At 36.1% G+C, this 18,836-nt stretch overlaps 1 protein-coding gene across 22 annotated transcripts in view; it reads right to left on the reverse strand.

Annotated features, from left to right (window-relative positions):
* Positions 1–18,836, reverse strand: part of BTRC (beta-transducin repeat containing E3 ubiquitin protein ligase) — a 166,638-nt gene that overhangs the window by 19,582 nt on the left and 128,220 nt on the right. For all 22 annotated transcript variants that reach the window (XM_015559324.1, XM_006756529.2, XM_006756531.2 and 19 more), the window contains 2 exons: positions 4,652–4,883; positions 1,407–1,593 (listed from right to left, as the gene is read on the reverse strand). In XM_015559324.1, coding sequence (XP_015414810.1) covers positions 1,407–1,593; positions 4,652–4,883 — 419 coding nt within the window. The remainder of the gene's footprint in view (positions 1–1,406; positions 1,594–4,651; positions 4,884–18,836) is intronic.

Consider the following 18,836-nt stretch of genomic DNA (forward strand, 5'->3'; position numbering starts at 1 on the left):
AATTTTCTTTTCATCCCCCCCCCCCCGCCCCTTGAGGGGCTGAGAAATAGTCCTTGCTGCCCTGCAATGTTCCCATGTAAGCAACTGCCTGCTCTATTTCTAAGGTTGGTCTTGGCACGCTTAACAAAATGATGGACTTTGAATACCATACAGCTACATACTATTTTGTTTTTTATACTATAAAGAATTTATTTCCAAAGTATGGAATAAGTTATGAGATAAGGTTTCTATTTTTCTATATAGTGAAATAAATGATAGAAAAAATATTTGGGGAAGGAGAAATAACAGTATGCTTTCATTTATGCAATTTTTACATAGCCAAACAATTGCCTGGCATTTTCTCCCCTTAACTGAATTTGAGAGAAATATTAAAGTCTTCCTAATAGCCAGAATGACAGAACTCTCTTGCAGTACTTGGTATACAATTTACAGGTCATTTTGTTTATTATATACCAATTAATTTCAAAGATAAAAGGGAGCCAACTATATTATAATGAAAATTGCTAAGAAAAGCTGATCCTCCATTTTTAATTGTTTTATATCTCTTTATGATCCAAGGTAAAAAAACTGATAAAATTCATTGCTCAGATTAATACCAAGCACACATATGCCTGCTAATGCATATCTATCAAAAATATTTAATGTCACCTTTATTTTATAGAAATATTCACAGCTGACTTTCTCATAGTGACATTCTAGAGGTATCCTCTGAGAGCAATTATATATAGAAGAATCTTCCAGAAGTTCTAACAAAATGGTACCATTACATTAACAAAACAACAAAACTGGTAAGTCTCAGACTGCTAACTATAAAATGCCTTAAAGAATTCAAGCTTAAGCAGTAAAATCTTGAAAAAATAGGTCTTATAAAAAAAACCATTATTTATACCAAATTCCATTTTTCACTTTTCTGATGGCTATAGCTCTTATTTTAGTTGGGCATAAAAATAATTTTGATTACAAAGGCAATAAAACACCCCAGGCAGGGGCTAAAGGCAAGAAATCTTCTAAAGGAGAAAATAATTATTTGTTCTGGATTGTTTTAGGGGAAAGCTGGATCTGATGGCTTCTACGTGATTCAAAGTCATCTACTTGCCTTATAAATTGCCCCTCAGCCCTTTTTCAGAACACTGTTTCTGCCCAGAGAACAGAATGCTTTAAAAAGGAAGGCTAGTCACGTATTTTGTTATTTTCTGCAAAGCAGTATTAACACATTATAATGTCATTTATGTGTGATTGGTCAGAAGAAAAACTGCCTAGTACATGAACAACTGTTCTACATTTTCTGCTATAAACCTGCAAAATCACTGTATTAAATGAGAATGGTCTCACTGGTTCCCGACAACATTCCAGTGAATGAGGGCCAGGTCCTGAAGCTCTAATAGTAAAAAAGTGAAAAGGCTCACCATCCTCTTCGTTCGGCCAGGCCTCTCCACAGAGAATCTGTCCTGACCATTCTCTCGATGAGCTTTTTCCATAACATGCCATCAGATGTTACTCGGTACCATTCCTTGCACACGAGTTCAGCAGCACATAGTGATTTGGCATCCAGATATGACAGAATGTTCTCAGCAATGTGATCCAAACCCCGAGCTTTTGGCGGGGGAAGGAGGCAAAGAACATAGATGGTAAATGATTTTTTACAAAAGGTCTTTGAAACAAAACAGCATTTATTCTGTTATGAAGGCACATCACTGTCCCTAGTGTGTCCAGTTTCTTTTTCAAACAGAAACTTAGGTCAAATGAGTGTCAATAATTTTTCCATAAGGTTACAGAAATGAACAGTATTTTCTATCTTCCTTTAGATAAGGAAGTTAAAGCTAACATCCAGCAAACCCCCCAAGACATTAAAAATAAAAAGGATTCCAGAAAACAATCCACATCTATCTGTATAGATTTCAGCACTAGGGGATGTTCTATGGATGGCATCTCAAACTCTGTGATTCAGACACCCCCAAATCTCTATATTAGGTCCATTTCTCATTCTGTTTCTATTACTGCTGCAGTTCCAAAGCTGTTCAGTAAAAGAAATATCCTTTAAATGTACTGGGGGAGAGGCACTAAGTCAGAATGTGCTGGGCTATAGAATTTTGGGCATGCAGAAAGAAGAGAAGAAGGAAATACAGATTGGTATAGGAACATCCCAAGAGGAAAGACAGAAAGGAATGTTTAAGTTCAAGGATGAGTTTAATTTCAGATGTTTTAAAAAAACTATATTTGAGAATAGTTGCTGCTATAAAACCTAAACGACAGTACCAAAAAATGAAAATAATCCCAAACCAATAGATAACTTGGTTAGAATTTCAGAGACTATTTTGTAGGATATACAAGAGCAAAACACAGTGGAAGTAGATCTTGAGCTGAGTAAACTAGATGGGCTTCCCAATTACACTTTTCTACCACTCAAATCTATACTGAGGCCTCAGAGGAACAGATCCTATAAAATAGGATGATCTCACTAATAGACCTTTTGGCTGCTGTTCTAATTCACAAGTGAGACAAAAACATTCAAAGTTCTTTCTCTTTACATGTTACATATCAAAGTTTGCTAAAGACTTAAACAGTACCGAAGGATTCCCTCAAACTTGACTCCCTTGGGCACAAACTTAAACAGAACAGAATGCCATATTCCATCTTGTGCCTTTCCCCTGAATCATATGAAGACACACTTGGACGCCATTAGCAACAATCCAAATGTGTTTAAACATTATTGTAATTATAAAGATTGTATGGATATTATCACACTTTTCAGAAGATTTAGAAAAGAAGTGTCAAGTGGATCTTATTTGGCTAGCATCACATTCATATATATATATGTTATAACTTATTGATGACTTACTACCTGCGGGAACTGGTGTTAGATGAAGGAAGCAGTGATCCCTGTGATGGGTACTGTGGTAAAGGTGCACACCTCCTTTGAGGATATGTTCATTGATTTTAGAGACAGGAATAGGGGAGAAGAAGGCAGAATTAATGGGAAGGAGGGAGAAAGAGGGAGACGGAGGGGGAGGGGAAGATGGAGGGGGAGACAGAGGGAAAAGAGGAGAGGGAGGGGGAGGGGGAAGAGGGAGGAGGAGAGGGAGAGGGAGAAACATCAGTTGCCTCCCATACAGGCCCCAGGGACCAAACTGGTAACCTGGGTATGTGTCCTGATAGGGAATCAAACCCAAAACCTTTTGTGTACACGATGACACTCCAAGCAACTGAGTCACCAGGACAGGGCAATCACATTTCATATTTAAGCATAAGCAGATGGAAGCATCCAGCGCCTCATTCTTATTAAAGGAACATGATTATAAGCCAATTAAAATATAAAAATTAGCTCTTCATGCAAAATACAGTGATGATGCAAATCCTGCATCTTTATACTGAAACTTTCTACACCATCAGAAGTTTCCAAAATCCATTCCTGTGCTTTTAATGGCTGCCATCAAATTGCTCCTGATCTTTCACAATGTCCCTATAATAACTCTTTGGAAGTAATTTCACCTAACACTCCAAACAAACCCATTACATTAATGGATTACAGGCATTTTTTGAAGTAGTTTGGTTTACTAAATGTAGCCAGATGGTATAGGTTTATAAGTTAAAATGGTTGTAAAGCATTAGACTGATGATTTAATATCTTATAAAGTGGTCAGCAGATACACACCAGGAATCACTATTAGGGAAAGGGATACAATGGTCTAATCAACTCCTGTTCAATTCGTAGTGGTACATGCCTGAGATAGTAACATCTCTCAGTGAAGGGGGAGAGCACAGGAATGAGGTACACACAGGCTGTTCGCACAGAAAACTGCTTGCCTGTGGCTAAAACAAAATCCAATGAGTGAAGAGGTGGCAGAAATCTATTCTATTTAACAAAAGATACAGGTACAAATTCAGCTTTAAAATGATTATTTCTAATTTATAAACATGCATTTCTTTTGTTTTAAAGGGAAATTTAAAATGCAATTTTGGAAAAACAAAAAATTTTTAAAAAGTTATAATTGGCAAAGATTAAGCAAGTGGTAATAAGCATTTTTGGGGAGGGTGTAAGTTGGTATATTTTTCTTAGAGGATAGTTTGGTACATGTGATAAAAGCTTTAAAATGTTCATATGTTTGTGTGTGTATACATATATATGACTGTGTGTATATATATATATTATTATTACAATAGGTATTTATTACTGTGCACAGTGAGATTGTAAAGCCTGGAATTTACATATTTAATGTCACAACAAGGCTGCTGAGATACCTTTTTCTAAAATACTCAAAAATGTTTCTTTTTCATTCCTACAATTTAAATATTCTGTTGATAAACTCTCTTAGAAATCCAAAGGCAAGTATATAGGTTAACATATCTTGAAACTAAGATACATCTCAAACCAGATAATGCTTCAGAAAAGATGTTACTTGAACCAGTGTGTGGGTAAACAGGGTGGGTAGAAGAGCATGATAGGGAGAAGATAAGGAAAAGAGCAGTTTCTATCTTGAGAATTTGATTTTTTTTTTGTATTTATATTCCAAGAAGGTACGATTAAAGGACTCAGTTTGTAAAAATGAAGCCAAAAAAAACTTAAAAAGATGTATAGCTAAGATCCAATACTATTACCATTGTAACATATCTTCCAGGCAAATTAATGGCTCACAAACACCCGTAGACATACCTGGCAGAGCAGTTATGAAATCCCTCTGCAGCATAGGTTTAAGGTACGAGTTTATGTGCCCATGTTGGTAATGACACATTTGGGATATAAGATGTTCCACAAATTCCACTTGATCGGACTCTGACCACTGCTCAAAATATTTGACACACAGTTCCTTTTCTTTCTCATAGCTTGCCGAGAGTTTCCGTTGCTTGGGCACAATCATACTGGAAGTGCCATTGGCAAGTTTTGTCTGTAGAAAGGGTGGATTAAAAACACACACACATAACAGTAAGTATTGAAAATGAGGGAAATATATAATTTGTTGGTCTTGCATGCTATGTTATGTCTATATGATAGAGCTCACTGTTATACTTACTAATTGAATATTTGTGAACAGTAATTACAAGGAAAGACACAGTAATACCATAGTAAGTCGGTAAATTGGGAATATTGCTGGATGATTAGGCATCCATTTCCAAACGTTCATAGGAAGACATTATTTGGGGATATATATAGATGAAAACCAAAAGCTGAAAGCATGTTGTTACTATTACTAGCAAGCCAAGAAGGCTAACTTCCTTTTTCTTTTGCCAGGCAGAGGAATTTGGACCTAATTCTGCAGAAAATGGTTCACCAGCAAAGCTTCTTGGATAAGTAGAAAATGCAAAAAATGGCTTTGCAGTTAGAGCAGAAGTGGCACACAGCTTTGCACTGAGGTGCTGTAGGATGGAAGGCTGATGAAAATAACTAAGAGCAAGTTCTGTCTTCACTTCTGTTGGGGATGTAGGCTGGGTTAGCTCCTTATTTTCATTCTTCCATTGATTTTTCCTATTTTCTTTAAGGCTTATATAAAACCTTTTTATTCAGTTTTAAAATACATTAATTTATAATTTGCTTCTTGTATATATCAGTTACTAGACATTTATACAATTACTGACAACGTATTTTTTAATAGTCAAATAAGAAATCCTCCATGCAAAGAAAGGCCAATGACTAATTTGAGACTATGGTACCTTTGGAGCTAAAGCTCAAATAACATTTATATGCTTCATCTACTCTCCCCCGCCCCCCCACCCCCCCAAAAATCCCATCTCCACTGTCATCAAAATTAAATGCCATAAAGTCTTTTTTTTTATTAATTGGTTCAGTCAGTAAATATTAAGCAAGCATTTACAACACGCCAAACATTGTCCTAGGTGCTAGGAATACAACATTGAACAAAAATAACAATCTATCATTGGGGGAACTTATGTTACAGCAAGTTAAAAACAACCAAATAAATAGAAAATATAATGTCTACAGTGCTATGAGAAAACTAAAGCAGGATAAGGGGATAGGCAAAATTATATGATGGTCCCAAGAAGCTTGGCTACTGGTGTACACGCATCTTTCCGTTTTTCAAACAAACATGTAGATACTGCTGTGATTTAATTAAGGTCCCAAATTAGTTGACCTTAAGGTTGGGAGATTTACTCTGGTGGGTCTGATCTAATCAAATGAGCTCTGTAAAAGCAGAGTTGGTGGCAGAAGAGGAAGGAGACCATGGCAAGGGATGCAGGCAGCCTCCAAGAGCTGACAGCCAGTAAAGAAATGGGGATCTCAACCCTACAAAGGCAAGAAACTGAATTCTGCTAACAACAATGAGCGAAGAAGAGAATTTCCCCCCAGAGCCTCTGGATGGGAACTGGCCAACCCTTGATAGATTTTTTTTTTAAATCCTCACCCAAGGATATTTTTTTCATTGATTTCCAGACTCACATATAGTCAGTTGATTTTTGAGAAAGATACTAAGATAATTCAATCAGGAAAGGATAGTCTTCTCAACAAATGATGCTGAAACAACTGGATATCTGTTTAGAAAAATGAACTTGCTCTTTACTTTAGATCACAAACAAAAATTGACTTAAGTGGATTCTGGATTTATATGTAGAACTTCTAGAAAAAATATAAGAGGAAATCTTGTTGCTAATTTAGTCTCAAATTAGTCATTGGCCTTTCTTTACCACATAGATAAGTCAGTATGTGGTAAAATTTTAAATTTCTGGTTCAAAAAAAACAGTTAAGAAAATAAAAATTCAAATCATAAACTATGAGAAAATATTCGCAATATATGTATTTGATAAAGAACTTGTATCTAAAAATATATAAGGAACTCCCAGAACTCAATAAGAAAACAAATAACCCTTTTTCTTTAAGTAAAGGCAAAGACTTGGAGAGACATTTAACAAAAAAGACCCAGGGATGGCCAATGAGCACATGAACATCATTATGACTAGAAAACACAAATAAAATCACAAGACACCACTACAAACTAGTAGGGCTAAAAGTAAAGAGACTGACTATACCAAGTATTGGCAAGAATGAGGAGCAATTGGGTCTCTCATACATTGCTGGCAGTAATGTTTACTGGTACAACTACTTCAGAAAAACTGATTGACAGTTTCTTATAAAGTGAAACATACTTATTACATGAGCCAGCAATTCCACTCCTGGGTACTTATTCCTCCAAATAAAAACATATTTCCACACAAAACACTTGTACATGAATTTTCATAGCTGCTTATGAATAAGAGTCCCAAACAGAAAAAATCCCACTGTCCATCAAGAGCTGAACTGATAAAGTTACAGATGCACACAATGACAAGGATAAATCTCAAACACATGCTGAACAAAAGAAGCCAGGCACAAAAGAGTACATACTTTATGATTCTCTTTATATGAAACTCTAAGGATAACAAATCTAATTTATAATAATGAAAACAAATCAGTGGTAGCATGGGGCTGAATGTGGGGGTGGGACAGACAGAGTTAAGGGCAGAAGAGTTTTGGGGGCAATGAAAATGTTCTACAGTTGTTACACAGGTGTATACAGTTGCCAAAATTCATCAAACTGTATACTTTCAATAGGTGTATTTTATTTATGTAAGTTACCTTAATAAAATTGATTTTAAAACTTCTAAGGATAGGGTATGTCTAAGGATAAATGCCACTGTAATATTAATTTCATTTGTAATGAAGATATTACATTTGTAGAGATAACAAAGGTAAAGGCCTTTGTCATCAACCCTCTTCCTTCTATCATTCTCCCACACAGATTTTTCTACTAATGTCTGAAGTAAATGCAGCAAAATTTCAATTTGAGAACCTTTAAAAATCCACAAGGGTACAGTGAAAAAGTTCACTTATTAAAAACCCAAAAGGTTGTATATTAGAGTGTGTGGGAGAGAGGGTAATGGTTATTGGTGGCAACAGAATTGATTTGGCCTTCCCAACAAAAGCCCAATGACTCAACCACTACTGTTCAAATGTCTAGGAAAGCTGACAAACAACCTCAGCTTAATGGTAACACTAACTTTCTGCCACCCCTGCACATCTCCTTTTCTGCTTTTCTGTTAACAATGAACAGTTATCTCCAAAAGAAAGAAGCAAGAAGCTGTCAGGTGACAAGCACACAAAATGAAAGAAAAGTATTTATATGACTGTCCACAGCTCAGTCCTCAAAGGCTAAGGGCTAGCATTCCCCACCCACGCCTCCTCCTCCCCACCCCCGAAGACATAGTACATGCATCACTTTCAAAATTACCATAAATTTCTCTGAAGCTGCCTCAAGGGCCAGGATAGAAAAATACACTCTTGCAGACACCAACTAGTCTAACCAACACACCACTGTAATATTAAGTGTGCTGACTTTGCTACCCGTATTGGTTGGAAGATACAGCACGGACTGGTTAAACTTGATGGTAAAAATGACAGATGTTTCTAATTTGCATGCAAAACCTCCTTTATTTAACCACTGAAAAAGGGCATGGTAAGTAGAGAAGGAAAATGTTCCAGACATAGGACACTATTTGCAATTAGGGGAGCAAGGCCTAGGTAAACAGTAATATTTACGACTAGAGAGATGCAAATGATATTTAAGGATTCTGTTTGGCTTTAAGAAGGGCTTTGAAGAAAGAATGGCATTGAAACCTATAGTAGAGGGAAGAAGATATAATGATTAATAGGATGAATCAATATAAGATAAAATGGGCAAGGGTTGTGCTGGGGGTAAGGCTATATGTTTCTCTCATGAAACTTTAGAGTTATCAAGCAACCAACAGACATTTATTGAGTGACTAATCTGTGCTGGGCATTTTTCTAGGTGCTAGGGAAACTGTAGAGAAGAGGTACACAAAGTTTCTTTACCTTCTCTGGGGAAGGATAGAGGCAGAATATATAATAAATATATTAATTCCAGAAACCAGTAAGTATTGTGAAGAAAACAAAAGATGGTAACATAAAATAGGGAGTGAGTAGTACAGCATACTTTAACTGAGGTGGTCATGAAATGATGCTGAAGGAGATAACTGAATGATGCTGAAATCTAAATGTAAGTCAGTCTTCTGAAGATCTGGGGAAAGGCCTTCCAACAGAAGAAAGAGCAAATCTAAGCTGTGTTCAAGTGAAAGACAGAAAGAAGGCTAGTACCGCTGGGACAGTGAATGAGGGGGCACTGGTGGGAAACGAGGCCATGAGGTGGCCTGGGGCCGGATCATATAAGACCTTCTGGGCCTCAGTAAGGAGTATGGATTTCATCCTAAGTGTAAAGGAGAGCCCCTGAGGTTTTGAAGTAGTCAAATATAACATCATCTGATTTACGCTTTAGAAATATTTACTCTAGCGGCCACACAGAACATGGTGGTGAGGGCTGGAAGGTGGGAAGAGGATAACAAGAACAAGCTGTGAGAGCAGAGGCAGGAAGACCAATCGGAAGTCTCATAAAATACTCCTGCACGTGGTGATAGTGGCTAAAATTAGAAAATTAGAAGAAAGGTATTTTACCCTCACACGAGAGGAAGAGAGAGAGCCTGTTGAGAATATAAGTACAGGTTATAATACACATTTATTTCAGTATAATGATTTACTGATCCTTCAAATATTTAATCTGATACATTAACTTGAATGGGGATTGAACCAGGGTTCTTGCTCCTGCAGCCAGGAGAAACAAGAGTCTTGAGGCAGAAGGGGGGATTTAAAAAGAAAAAGTGTTTATTGATTCTAGAGAGAGAGAGGAAGGGAGAGAAACACCGATGAAAGAAACACAGATTGGTTCAGCTGCCTCTGGCATGCCCCCGACGGGGGACCAAGCCCACCTGGTAAACTCTTGGTGCAAAAGATGATGCCCAACCAACTAAGCCATACTGGCCAGGGCAGAAGGGAGGATTTTTAAAGGTCTGCACTATACACTCTATTGGCTATTGCCAGGCTTTATTTAGTTAGATAAGAATTTTAAAAAATACTGATTTTAAAGTTCTTTTTTCTACTGTTTTTCCTTGATTTATCTTTAAAAAAAAGTTACATCTCTTTAAAAAAAAGTTAACATTGTCTTGGTTGACTTAAAGGAAATGGTATAGTCAACATTTTGATTAGAATTAAAAGAAATAAGTAGGCACACCTAGTGACGGAATAGTGATAGCAGGGAGGTCCAGAACAGTTCTACAACTCCTACAGAGCTAGGGTAGAAAAGAAAAAGGGACCCAGAAGGGAGAGCCCATTAGCATTTTGGCATCTTTTAACAAGGAGATTTCAAGAGAAAAAGAATTTGGCCATAAATTGAACACGCCGAGTAAAAAGTAATGAATACTCAAAAGTGGGATATAACTTTTAACATCCCAGTTTTCAGTTCTTAAAAACCCTTTAAAACTTTCAGTGACCAAAGAAGAAGTCCATTATCTTTTTGGGGTGAGAGTGAAAATGAAAAGAAAATGGTGGCTGTACATATAGATGGGATATACAGTTCAACCGAAGTAAACTTCACAGTTCACAGTGGGATTACTGCATTAATATTTTAACAGCTTCTACTAAATATGATTACATATTAGGTGAACTCATAAATATGTCAGATCTGATTAGTGAACATGGAAGACGGGAAGGGGCAGATTTGTCAGCAGAAGGGAAGTTTACATTATGAATCTGATTTCTAATAACCAACAAGAAAAAGCTTGCAATCACTTCAATTCTTTTAAATAAAACTCACTAGGAAATGAACTCACAAGTGCACCAGTATAAGTGATTATTTGAAGACTGGACATTTTTTTCTATTTACTAATTACAGGCAGAGTCATATAAAAAAATTCATCAAGCCAAGCCTTTGTGTTGAATTTTTGAGGTAAAAAGATAGGATAGTCGCTTAACATTTTTAGGTTTCAAAACTGGGGCTCTTATTTCTGTAGTGGGTTCCCTCATGCAACTTTATAGCTTCCAGGGCGATAGGTTCTTTTGTTCTAAATCAAGACACTCACAGCAGTTTAATTTACTGCTGCATTATTATAGCTACTAACTACACACACCTCCAAGGCTGGTAAACCCACTGATGTAGGCAGTGCCACCTTAAAAGGATTTTTGGACGGGTCTTAGTAATGGGGAGGAAAAAAAAGGACATAATGTTTAATTATAAGAAATGATTGAAATAGGCACAGACATACCCCGGGTGCCTCTGCACTGCAGCAAGCTCTAAACTTGTTATCGTTAATGGTTTAAATTTCACTGTGCTAATCATTTCAGGACACAAGCCTTTCTTGATAATCTAATGAATTATTCCAACATCCTTCAGCAAAAAAAATCCTCCATGACAGCACTAATTACAAGACGTTTTCCCAGTGCTTATGTAAAATATGACAGAGCAGCAGCTTAGGGAATTGCAGAAAACTGCTTCTAATTTCCACTGAGAAACTGACAAACACCTCTCTTTCATCTCTCCCAGCTCTCAAGTAAGATTTAACTTTCTCATTTAGTTAATTACCGAGTGAGGATCATCATTTCCCCGGATCGGAGCGGCACGGAGCCTTTATCGTGTTAACTTGTGAACTTGATCGATGGCTGCTGCTAAAACTTAATAACTTCACCCCCTGGCAAATTGTAAGATAAATATAATAGGAGAAACTCTGACAGTAAAAACCTGCCAGAAATGAGCACTGTGTTTATGTTTCTTTGCAGGCAGCAAAAAAACAACCAACAGCTTATTACTGGTTGCGTGTTACTTATATTTAAAAGACTCCAGCCACTTAACTTTCTATGTACTGTTAAAACTTTGCTCATCAGATGGGGAAGAATGGGAAAATGCACCAGTGATGCAGATTTGGGGAAGTGAGGAAAGAAGGCGGGAAGGACTGGGAGAAGAGTAAAGCAAGGGAACAAATACATTGTGTAAAATTTTTTTAAATGTCACGTTTATCATATAAAATGTCCAACCAGCATAAACAGGCATAAAATCTTTAAAATAAATCTGGACTTCTAAGATACTATATGAACTATATCAGGTAGCAAAGCAAGAGAATTTCGCTCACTCAAATTTTTTCAATGACCATAAGTTCATGCCTGAAGAATTCAATTAACTGCAGAATTCCTAGATCTCTTTTCAAAAACCCCTGCAGCTAGAAAACCATTCACTAACGACACCAGTTAACCCTTTCTGAACCAAGTACCCTACAGCTAGGAAATGCATAACTATGTCTAGAACATGTCATCCAGTCTTATATTCACTTTCCACACTTAAGCTAGGCAAATGAGAAGGAAATAATCTGGAAGTTCTTTCTATCAAATTTGAATCTGAACTTGGAATTTTAACATTTACCTGTGGAAGAGTTCATATCATTGCCTAGGACATCAGGAATTTTATGCCTTTTTATAACTGACAAGGTATAACAATAATAGAATGGCTGCTCACACATGCTAGTCCCCTCTCCCCACCAAGACTGATGAACTGGGCTGAAAACAAATCTACATATAAATTGCCAAGTCTGTCACACTGACCATCCTCATAGCATAGAAATATTATAGAAAAACAAAATATGAACTACATTTTGGTGAGGGTGGAGAAAGGCAGAAGAAGTCCTGCAGGACTTAAGAGGTTAAGCCTACCTTGTGAGACAGTATTTAACATCCATTACATGCTGTGAGAGCACCAACAGCTGAAGTCTGAGGGGCCACCATTTTGAAAGTTGAAAGGATTTGGAAAATTGAATATCAAAATGGCAAACAAAATTTATATTCACTGGAGGATCAAATCTTATTCCTCATTTTATTTTGTTTTTACTTTCATTAAATGAGGATCTACTGGGTCAGGGACAGAAAGATCAAATGATTTTTAAAACACAGCATTTATAACAGACACACTTTACACAATATGAAAAAAAACAAAAGCATGAAGAACATAAAAATTATTCATAATTTCCACAATCAACAAAATAAACAATGTTCACATGTTGGTGGGTATATATCTTTCTGGTCTTTAGAAAAATCATTAGTCAATTATTTGATGTGGGGAGGATGTTTGTTATCTGGAGTATTCTTTGGCTATAACATTAAATTAATCATAGCAGGCAAAATTTATCTCCTTTGTTGAACACCTCAGAATAGTCAAGATCTGATCCTGGAAGATACAGAGTTATAGGTGATTGTGACTGTGGAAAGGAGGGGAAAGAAGAGGATGAAGAGGAGGAAGGAGAGAGGCAAGAAAGAGGAGGGGAGAGTTGAAGGGAAGGGGGGGAAGGAAAGGAAAGCAGAGTAAAGAGGGAGTGGAAGGAGGAGTAGAAAAGGGAAAGGAAAAATGAAAGTTACTGGGGGTGGGGTGAAGGAGAGAGACGGAAAAGAGACGAGAAGGGGGAGAGAGAGAGATGAGGGGTTTGGGAAGAGATGGAGGGATTAGGGGCAAGGTGGAGAGAAATGAGGGGGGAAAGAATAATTATAATCAAATGCAAAATGGACCTAGCATTAGCAAGCTCATCTGCTCCAAGAAAAACAATATGCTTGTTGGACAAACAGGCCCTCTCCCACACAATAAGCGTAAACATCAAAAGGGAGAGGAGAGGAAGAACTATTTTCCTAAACCACTGAATGTTTCAGGCAAAGTAATAAAGTTTAATTGTCTGGAATCTGGTTGCTCTTTCTGTAAACTTCCTCCGATAGAGGTTGCTCATCTGAATGTTAAATAATGTTAATATTTCCACAATCAAATTTCTGTGATGAAGCAAGTTTAAACTAAGAGTCTCCTCCCTAACTCCTCCCTCACATCCTCCCTTTATTTTAGCATCAGAAAGTTAAGCTCTCCCATAAATAACAGGGAATGATGGAAGCACTGGCGGCCAGAAGAAAACACAAGAGACACACTTAAAGCACAATTAAAAACTACATGGAAAAAAATATCGTCAGTTTTAAATAAAAAGGAAGAACTACCTTCCTCCTCTTTGTGCGCTAATCCTTACATTTTGTGTCCAATAAAAAGGTTTCAATGACTTGGTAAAACATGGTCCTGAAGAAAGCCTCTGAGAAGCTATATCTAGAACCTACATTATGAAAATATAAGGTTTTGGGGGATAGGATCTCAAGAAGCCAACTCAGCTTTCTAGAAGAAGTTCAACTCTTTCCAAATGCTTGTTAATGCATGTTAAATGCAGCAAGAAATAATCCTATGAGGCAGCAGCACAGGCCTCTCTTAGCTGCAGTGAATGAAGTAAATGACTTGTGACTTCGGGAAGTCTTGGTTATCTGCAGGTAAAACTTTAATAACCCTTGGAGCATCAGGGGACTAAAGACATTTCTCTCTGGAATAGTTGGGTAATTGTTTTCTTAATTTATCCAGGAAAAAGCTTAGTTTGGATGCAGTGTCTGTTTTTTTTTTTTTAGCAGAGGTGATCAAAATAACTTGCTCAGATTCATGTAAGTTAGTTGCGTTCAGACAAAATTTTAAAATGCAGTTGTTACATAAAGTATATACTCTTTCTTAAAATGAAATTCTGGCTCTTCTTTTTTTTAATGACAATGAAGCTCCATGTCAATGACTAAGACTAAATGCAGACCCGTAAGACTGCTTTCCCATAGACGGATAAATATATTTCACACGAACACCGAGACTACAAGTGCCACACTGAAGACAGTCCTTCGAAGGAGCTATGCTTATGCAGAATATCAGAAATAAACAACACTGGAGTTTGGAACCAAGTCTATCCCAGCTCTGCCCTTTACTTGAAGTGTGATCTTGGCTAAGTTACTTACCCTCTCTGCGCCTCAATTACCTCATCTGTAAAATGGTGATTGTGACAATACTTGCCTGGAAGGGTTAATGTTAGGATAAAAAAAATAACACATGAAACGGCATTTATAAGAATACCTGGCACATAGTAAGGGCATTAGCTGTCTTTATGCTTTTAACTAGAATGTACATATTGCTGACTAAATGCAATGTTCTTTGCTTTGACAAGTTTAAGTCCAGAAACCTTTACTTTTAAACTCTGAAGAACAAAGATTATGACATAAGCCCTTTATGTCTATGTAACAGCAGCTCAAAAATTGGTAAAATGAATTTTTAACACAAACTAATATAAGAAGTGGATACTGCTTTTTGGGAGTGTAGTGGTAAATGGCCTTACGGTGTAAACATAACTGTAGTCCCCGTTCTCTCACCAATAAGGATGATGCTATCACTACACTGACACTTTGCTCATAAGTACTCTAACTTGGGAACCTTTAATCCACTGTTTTCTAAGGTTAGTTTGAAGTTTGAACACTTTTATATAGTAATAAAATATGTAAAATATTATCATGAAAAATTTAAGAATCAAAGGAAAACTAAACTTCCAAAAGGAATAATGCTTAATATTTAACAATTGAAGACAAAAAAGAGCAAAAGAAAGACCTCAAAATATATTACAATATGGAATAAAAGACATTTGAAATTCAATTTTTTTTTCCACTTTCAATCTTTCAAAGCAATTGACAAAACATATTCCCATAAAACTCAAAGTTATTGAGAGAAGAACACTATGGAAATTAGAATGGTAACAAGACTCTCAATGTATTGCTGGTTTCTACCAAAGAGCTAACGTCCTGTAGGTACAGAGTACAGTTTGCTTCCTTCAGACTCTGTAGCTTGTTTAGTATTCAGCAAAGAGAGGTAGGGCAGAAACCAGACTAAAATTCTAGCTGTCATGAGCACCCATTCTCCTTTCTCTCAAAAACTGGCAGAAAAACTATTAACTTGTAATTTTGTCTGAAGGTTATTTCCATTTCCCTCACATAGGTACTATTTTTATGGAGTTCCATTGGCCAGAGACTGGCAGATTTTTGGTGTTTCTGAGGGAAGACTGAATTTTGAGGATTACAAAAATTTTTCTTTCTAAGAATGGGACCAACACCCACCAGGCATTTCTGTGTGTATTTACTGGGAGGGAAGGTGTGATAAAAAAATAAAAATCGGGAAGACAGTTACTTTCATAATATACTTGATTTAGAAATAGGAATTGTATTCTGCCTTTGCAGAATTTGGCTTTCTTAAAGCATAAAATGGTTTATATAAAGACATTTCCTGGTTTACTAACTAACCTTTTTACTTCACTCGAGTGTAGCCTAAGCTCACATAAAGGACTAAAAATAGGAAACTCAAGGGTAGCAATTTTTTCCCATGAAATTTTTCTACTAGTATGTGTCAAATGTTCAGTTTCTATTTAAGGAATACATTTGATGAAATTTGATGCTTTGGAAACAAACCATTATGAAAAAGTTTTCTTATAGTTGACAAACATGTAAATAGTCCCAAAACAAAAATGAGGCAGCATGATGGCCTGATACTATCACTAATTAGCTACATAATCTTGGGCAGGTCATCTGTAAAATAAGTGGGTGGAGGGGATAATTTGTGGCTCAGGCTGGCTTTTATATTTTGAGTCTATGATTCAGTTCCAAGGTATATTAAAAGAGCTGAGCAAAAAAATTTAAAAATAGAGACTCATGCTCTACATTTTCTTATTAAAAAACGAACATATTAGAGTTTAAGGATACATCTCAAGTAAAAAGAAAAATATCTGTCATAATATTATTTTGGTAAGCAATATATTTTCAAAATTCCAAGAATAAGTCAAACTTTTCTGCAATTGAGTCTTTTATGCAAATAAATGCTATTATTCTGAGTGACAGGTATACAGGTAACATCATTATTCTGATTTTTTGATATGCTAAAAATATTCCATAATTAAGAATTTAACATTTTAGACCTGGCCAGTAGCTTAGTTGGTTAGAGCATCATCCTGATACACCAATGTTGTGGGTTCAATCCTGGTCAGGGGACATACAGGAATCAACCAGTGAATGCATAAGTAGGTGGAGCACAGCAGATGGATGTTTCTCTCATCTCTCTTTCTCTCTCAAATCAATAAAAAAGTTTAAAAGAAAAAACTTATCAGTGTTAACCTTTTCAGGACTGACACTTGGATCTGAAGATCTAATATTGTCTTCTTGAAGTTTTCTGTGTTTCAATTTGCCTCATTTCTTTCATATCTACTCTCGTGTTTTTCCCTATCCATCTTTCTTCATAGTTCCCAGTATTTAAGAGAACATTTTCTAGAAAATTGCCAATAAATGAATATCTCTTTATTAAAAATCCTTTTACTTCCCACGATGGCAAAAAAAATTATATCAATTTAATACACCAACTTGTCTTATTTAGGGCCACATCAAAGCAATATGGCTGCATGAAGAGTCTGCAAATAGATATGAAAAGCCTACTGGGGTCCTCTTAATGCTTTATCAAGGTTATAGTGGTCATGATCAGATGGCTGCTGTTCTCTGCCAGTTTAATTCTCAGCACTATAGACCATAGCATGCTGTATCTTAAAGACTTTTTCTTTCAGATTCCAAAGGCCAATGAGTGTCCTCAAGGTCAAGGTAGCATATTAGCTATTGTAATAGATAAATGAATATGGAAATAACTGGAGCTCAATTTCCATTTGAAAAATTAAGTTTGATTGAAATTTACACACAGAATCTGTGACTTCAACTTCCATGGTGATAGTATTTTTTGATGGTGAGCAATCGAATGGGCTTACATTGTAAGTACGTAAAGCTGGAAGAGTGGGCTGATATTAGAATGGACTTAGACTAAGAGAGAAGCAATGACAATGTGGGGTGGGGTTGGGAGGCAGACAGAATCAAGACATTTTGGAGGACACAGTTTAGGGATAATAGCTAGGAGCCTGGGCATTACTTATGGAGTAAGTAAAATAAATTATTGTTTTAAAGGTAGCACACTACATAGCGTCAGATAAGCCTAGTTCAAGCTCTGTGTCTGTAATGTACAAACATGTAAGCTAGTTCTCGGTAAGCCTCAATACTTTTTCACATAAAAAAAGGGATAATACCACCTATTCCCCATGGTTATTAAAATAAATAACAGATTATTTGTAAAATGCTAAGCACATTAAGTCTGGCACATAAATGCTCAAAAAAGGTAGCTCTTATTGTTTGCTATATGTAGAAACCATTGCAGCAATTCAGGTTGTATTAGGGCCTGCCCATCAAACTCTGAAACTGAAGTTTTAATGGAAATTTCTTACCAAATTCCCCAAGAAGGGGAACTATTAATTTGAGTATTTTAAAATATGCTAACTTGTTGGGTCACCATTAGCTAATGTGACTGGAGATAGAACTGTGAAGAAAGAAAAAAATAACTTAAGATGTGATTAGACTGTAAGAGCAGTCCAGTTAAACCAGGCTCGAAGACTCTGGGGAAAATCAAAGAAAACTACAATTTAGGAATTTTTGTGTATACTGAGTTTTCTCACAAATCTATTAGGACTTTCTATGTACAAGTGCTACACTAGGCAATGCAAAGGTCACAGAGATGGTAAATATTGACAAGGTGCCTCTAAAATTCATAAGGAAATGCAAATGGCCAGGAATAACCAAGGTAATATTAAAGAATAACAACAAAACTGGAGGGCATACTATCAGAAGTTCAGATTTGACAAAAACCATATACATATATGGTCATATAATTTATGACAAAGAAAACAATCCAGTACAGAGGAAAACACATATTTTAATAAATAGAACTGGATCAACTGACTATCACATTAAAAACAACAACAACAATAAAAACTTCTCACCTGTACCTAACATCACACACAAAAATCAAATGGATTATAGATCAAAACGTGAAAGGTAAAAATAATAAAAATTTAAGAAGAAAATATAAGAGAGTATCTTCATGACACTGGGGTCAACACAGATTTTTTTAAAAGTATATTTTTTATTGTTTAGACACAGATTTCTTAAGTAGAATTTTAAAATACTAATTATATATGAAAAAGATTGATAAACTGGAATAAAATTAAGAACCTCTGTTCATCAACAGATCTCATTTAAAAAGTACAGCCCTAACCGGTTTGGCTCA

The sequence above is a fragment of the Myotis davidii genome, unplaced genomic scaffold (assembly GCF_000327345.1).
Source record: "Myotis davidii unplaced genomic scaffold, ASM32734v1 scaffold332, whole genome shotgun sequence".
Classification (NCBI taxonomy): Eukaryota; Metazoa; Chordata; class Mammalia; order Chiroptera; family Vespertilionidae; genus Myotis; species Myotis davidii.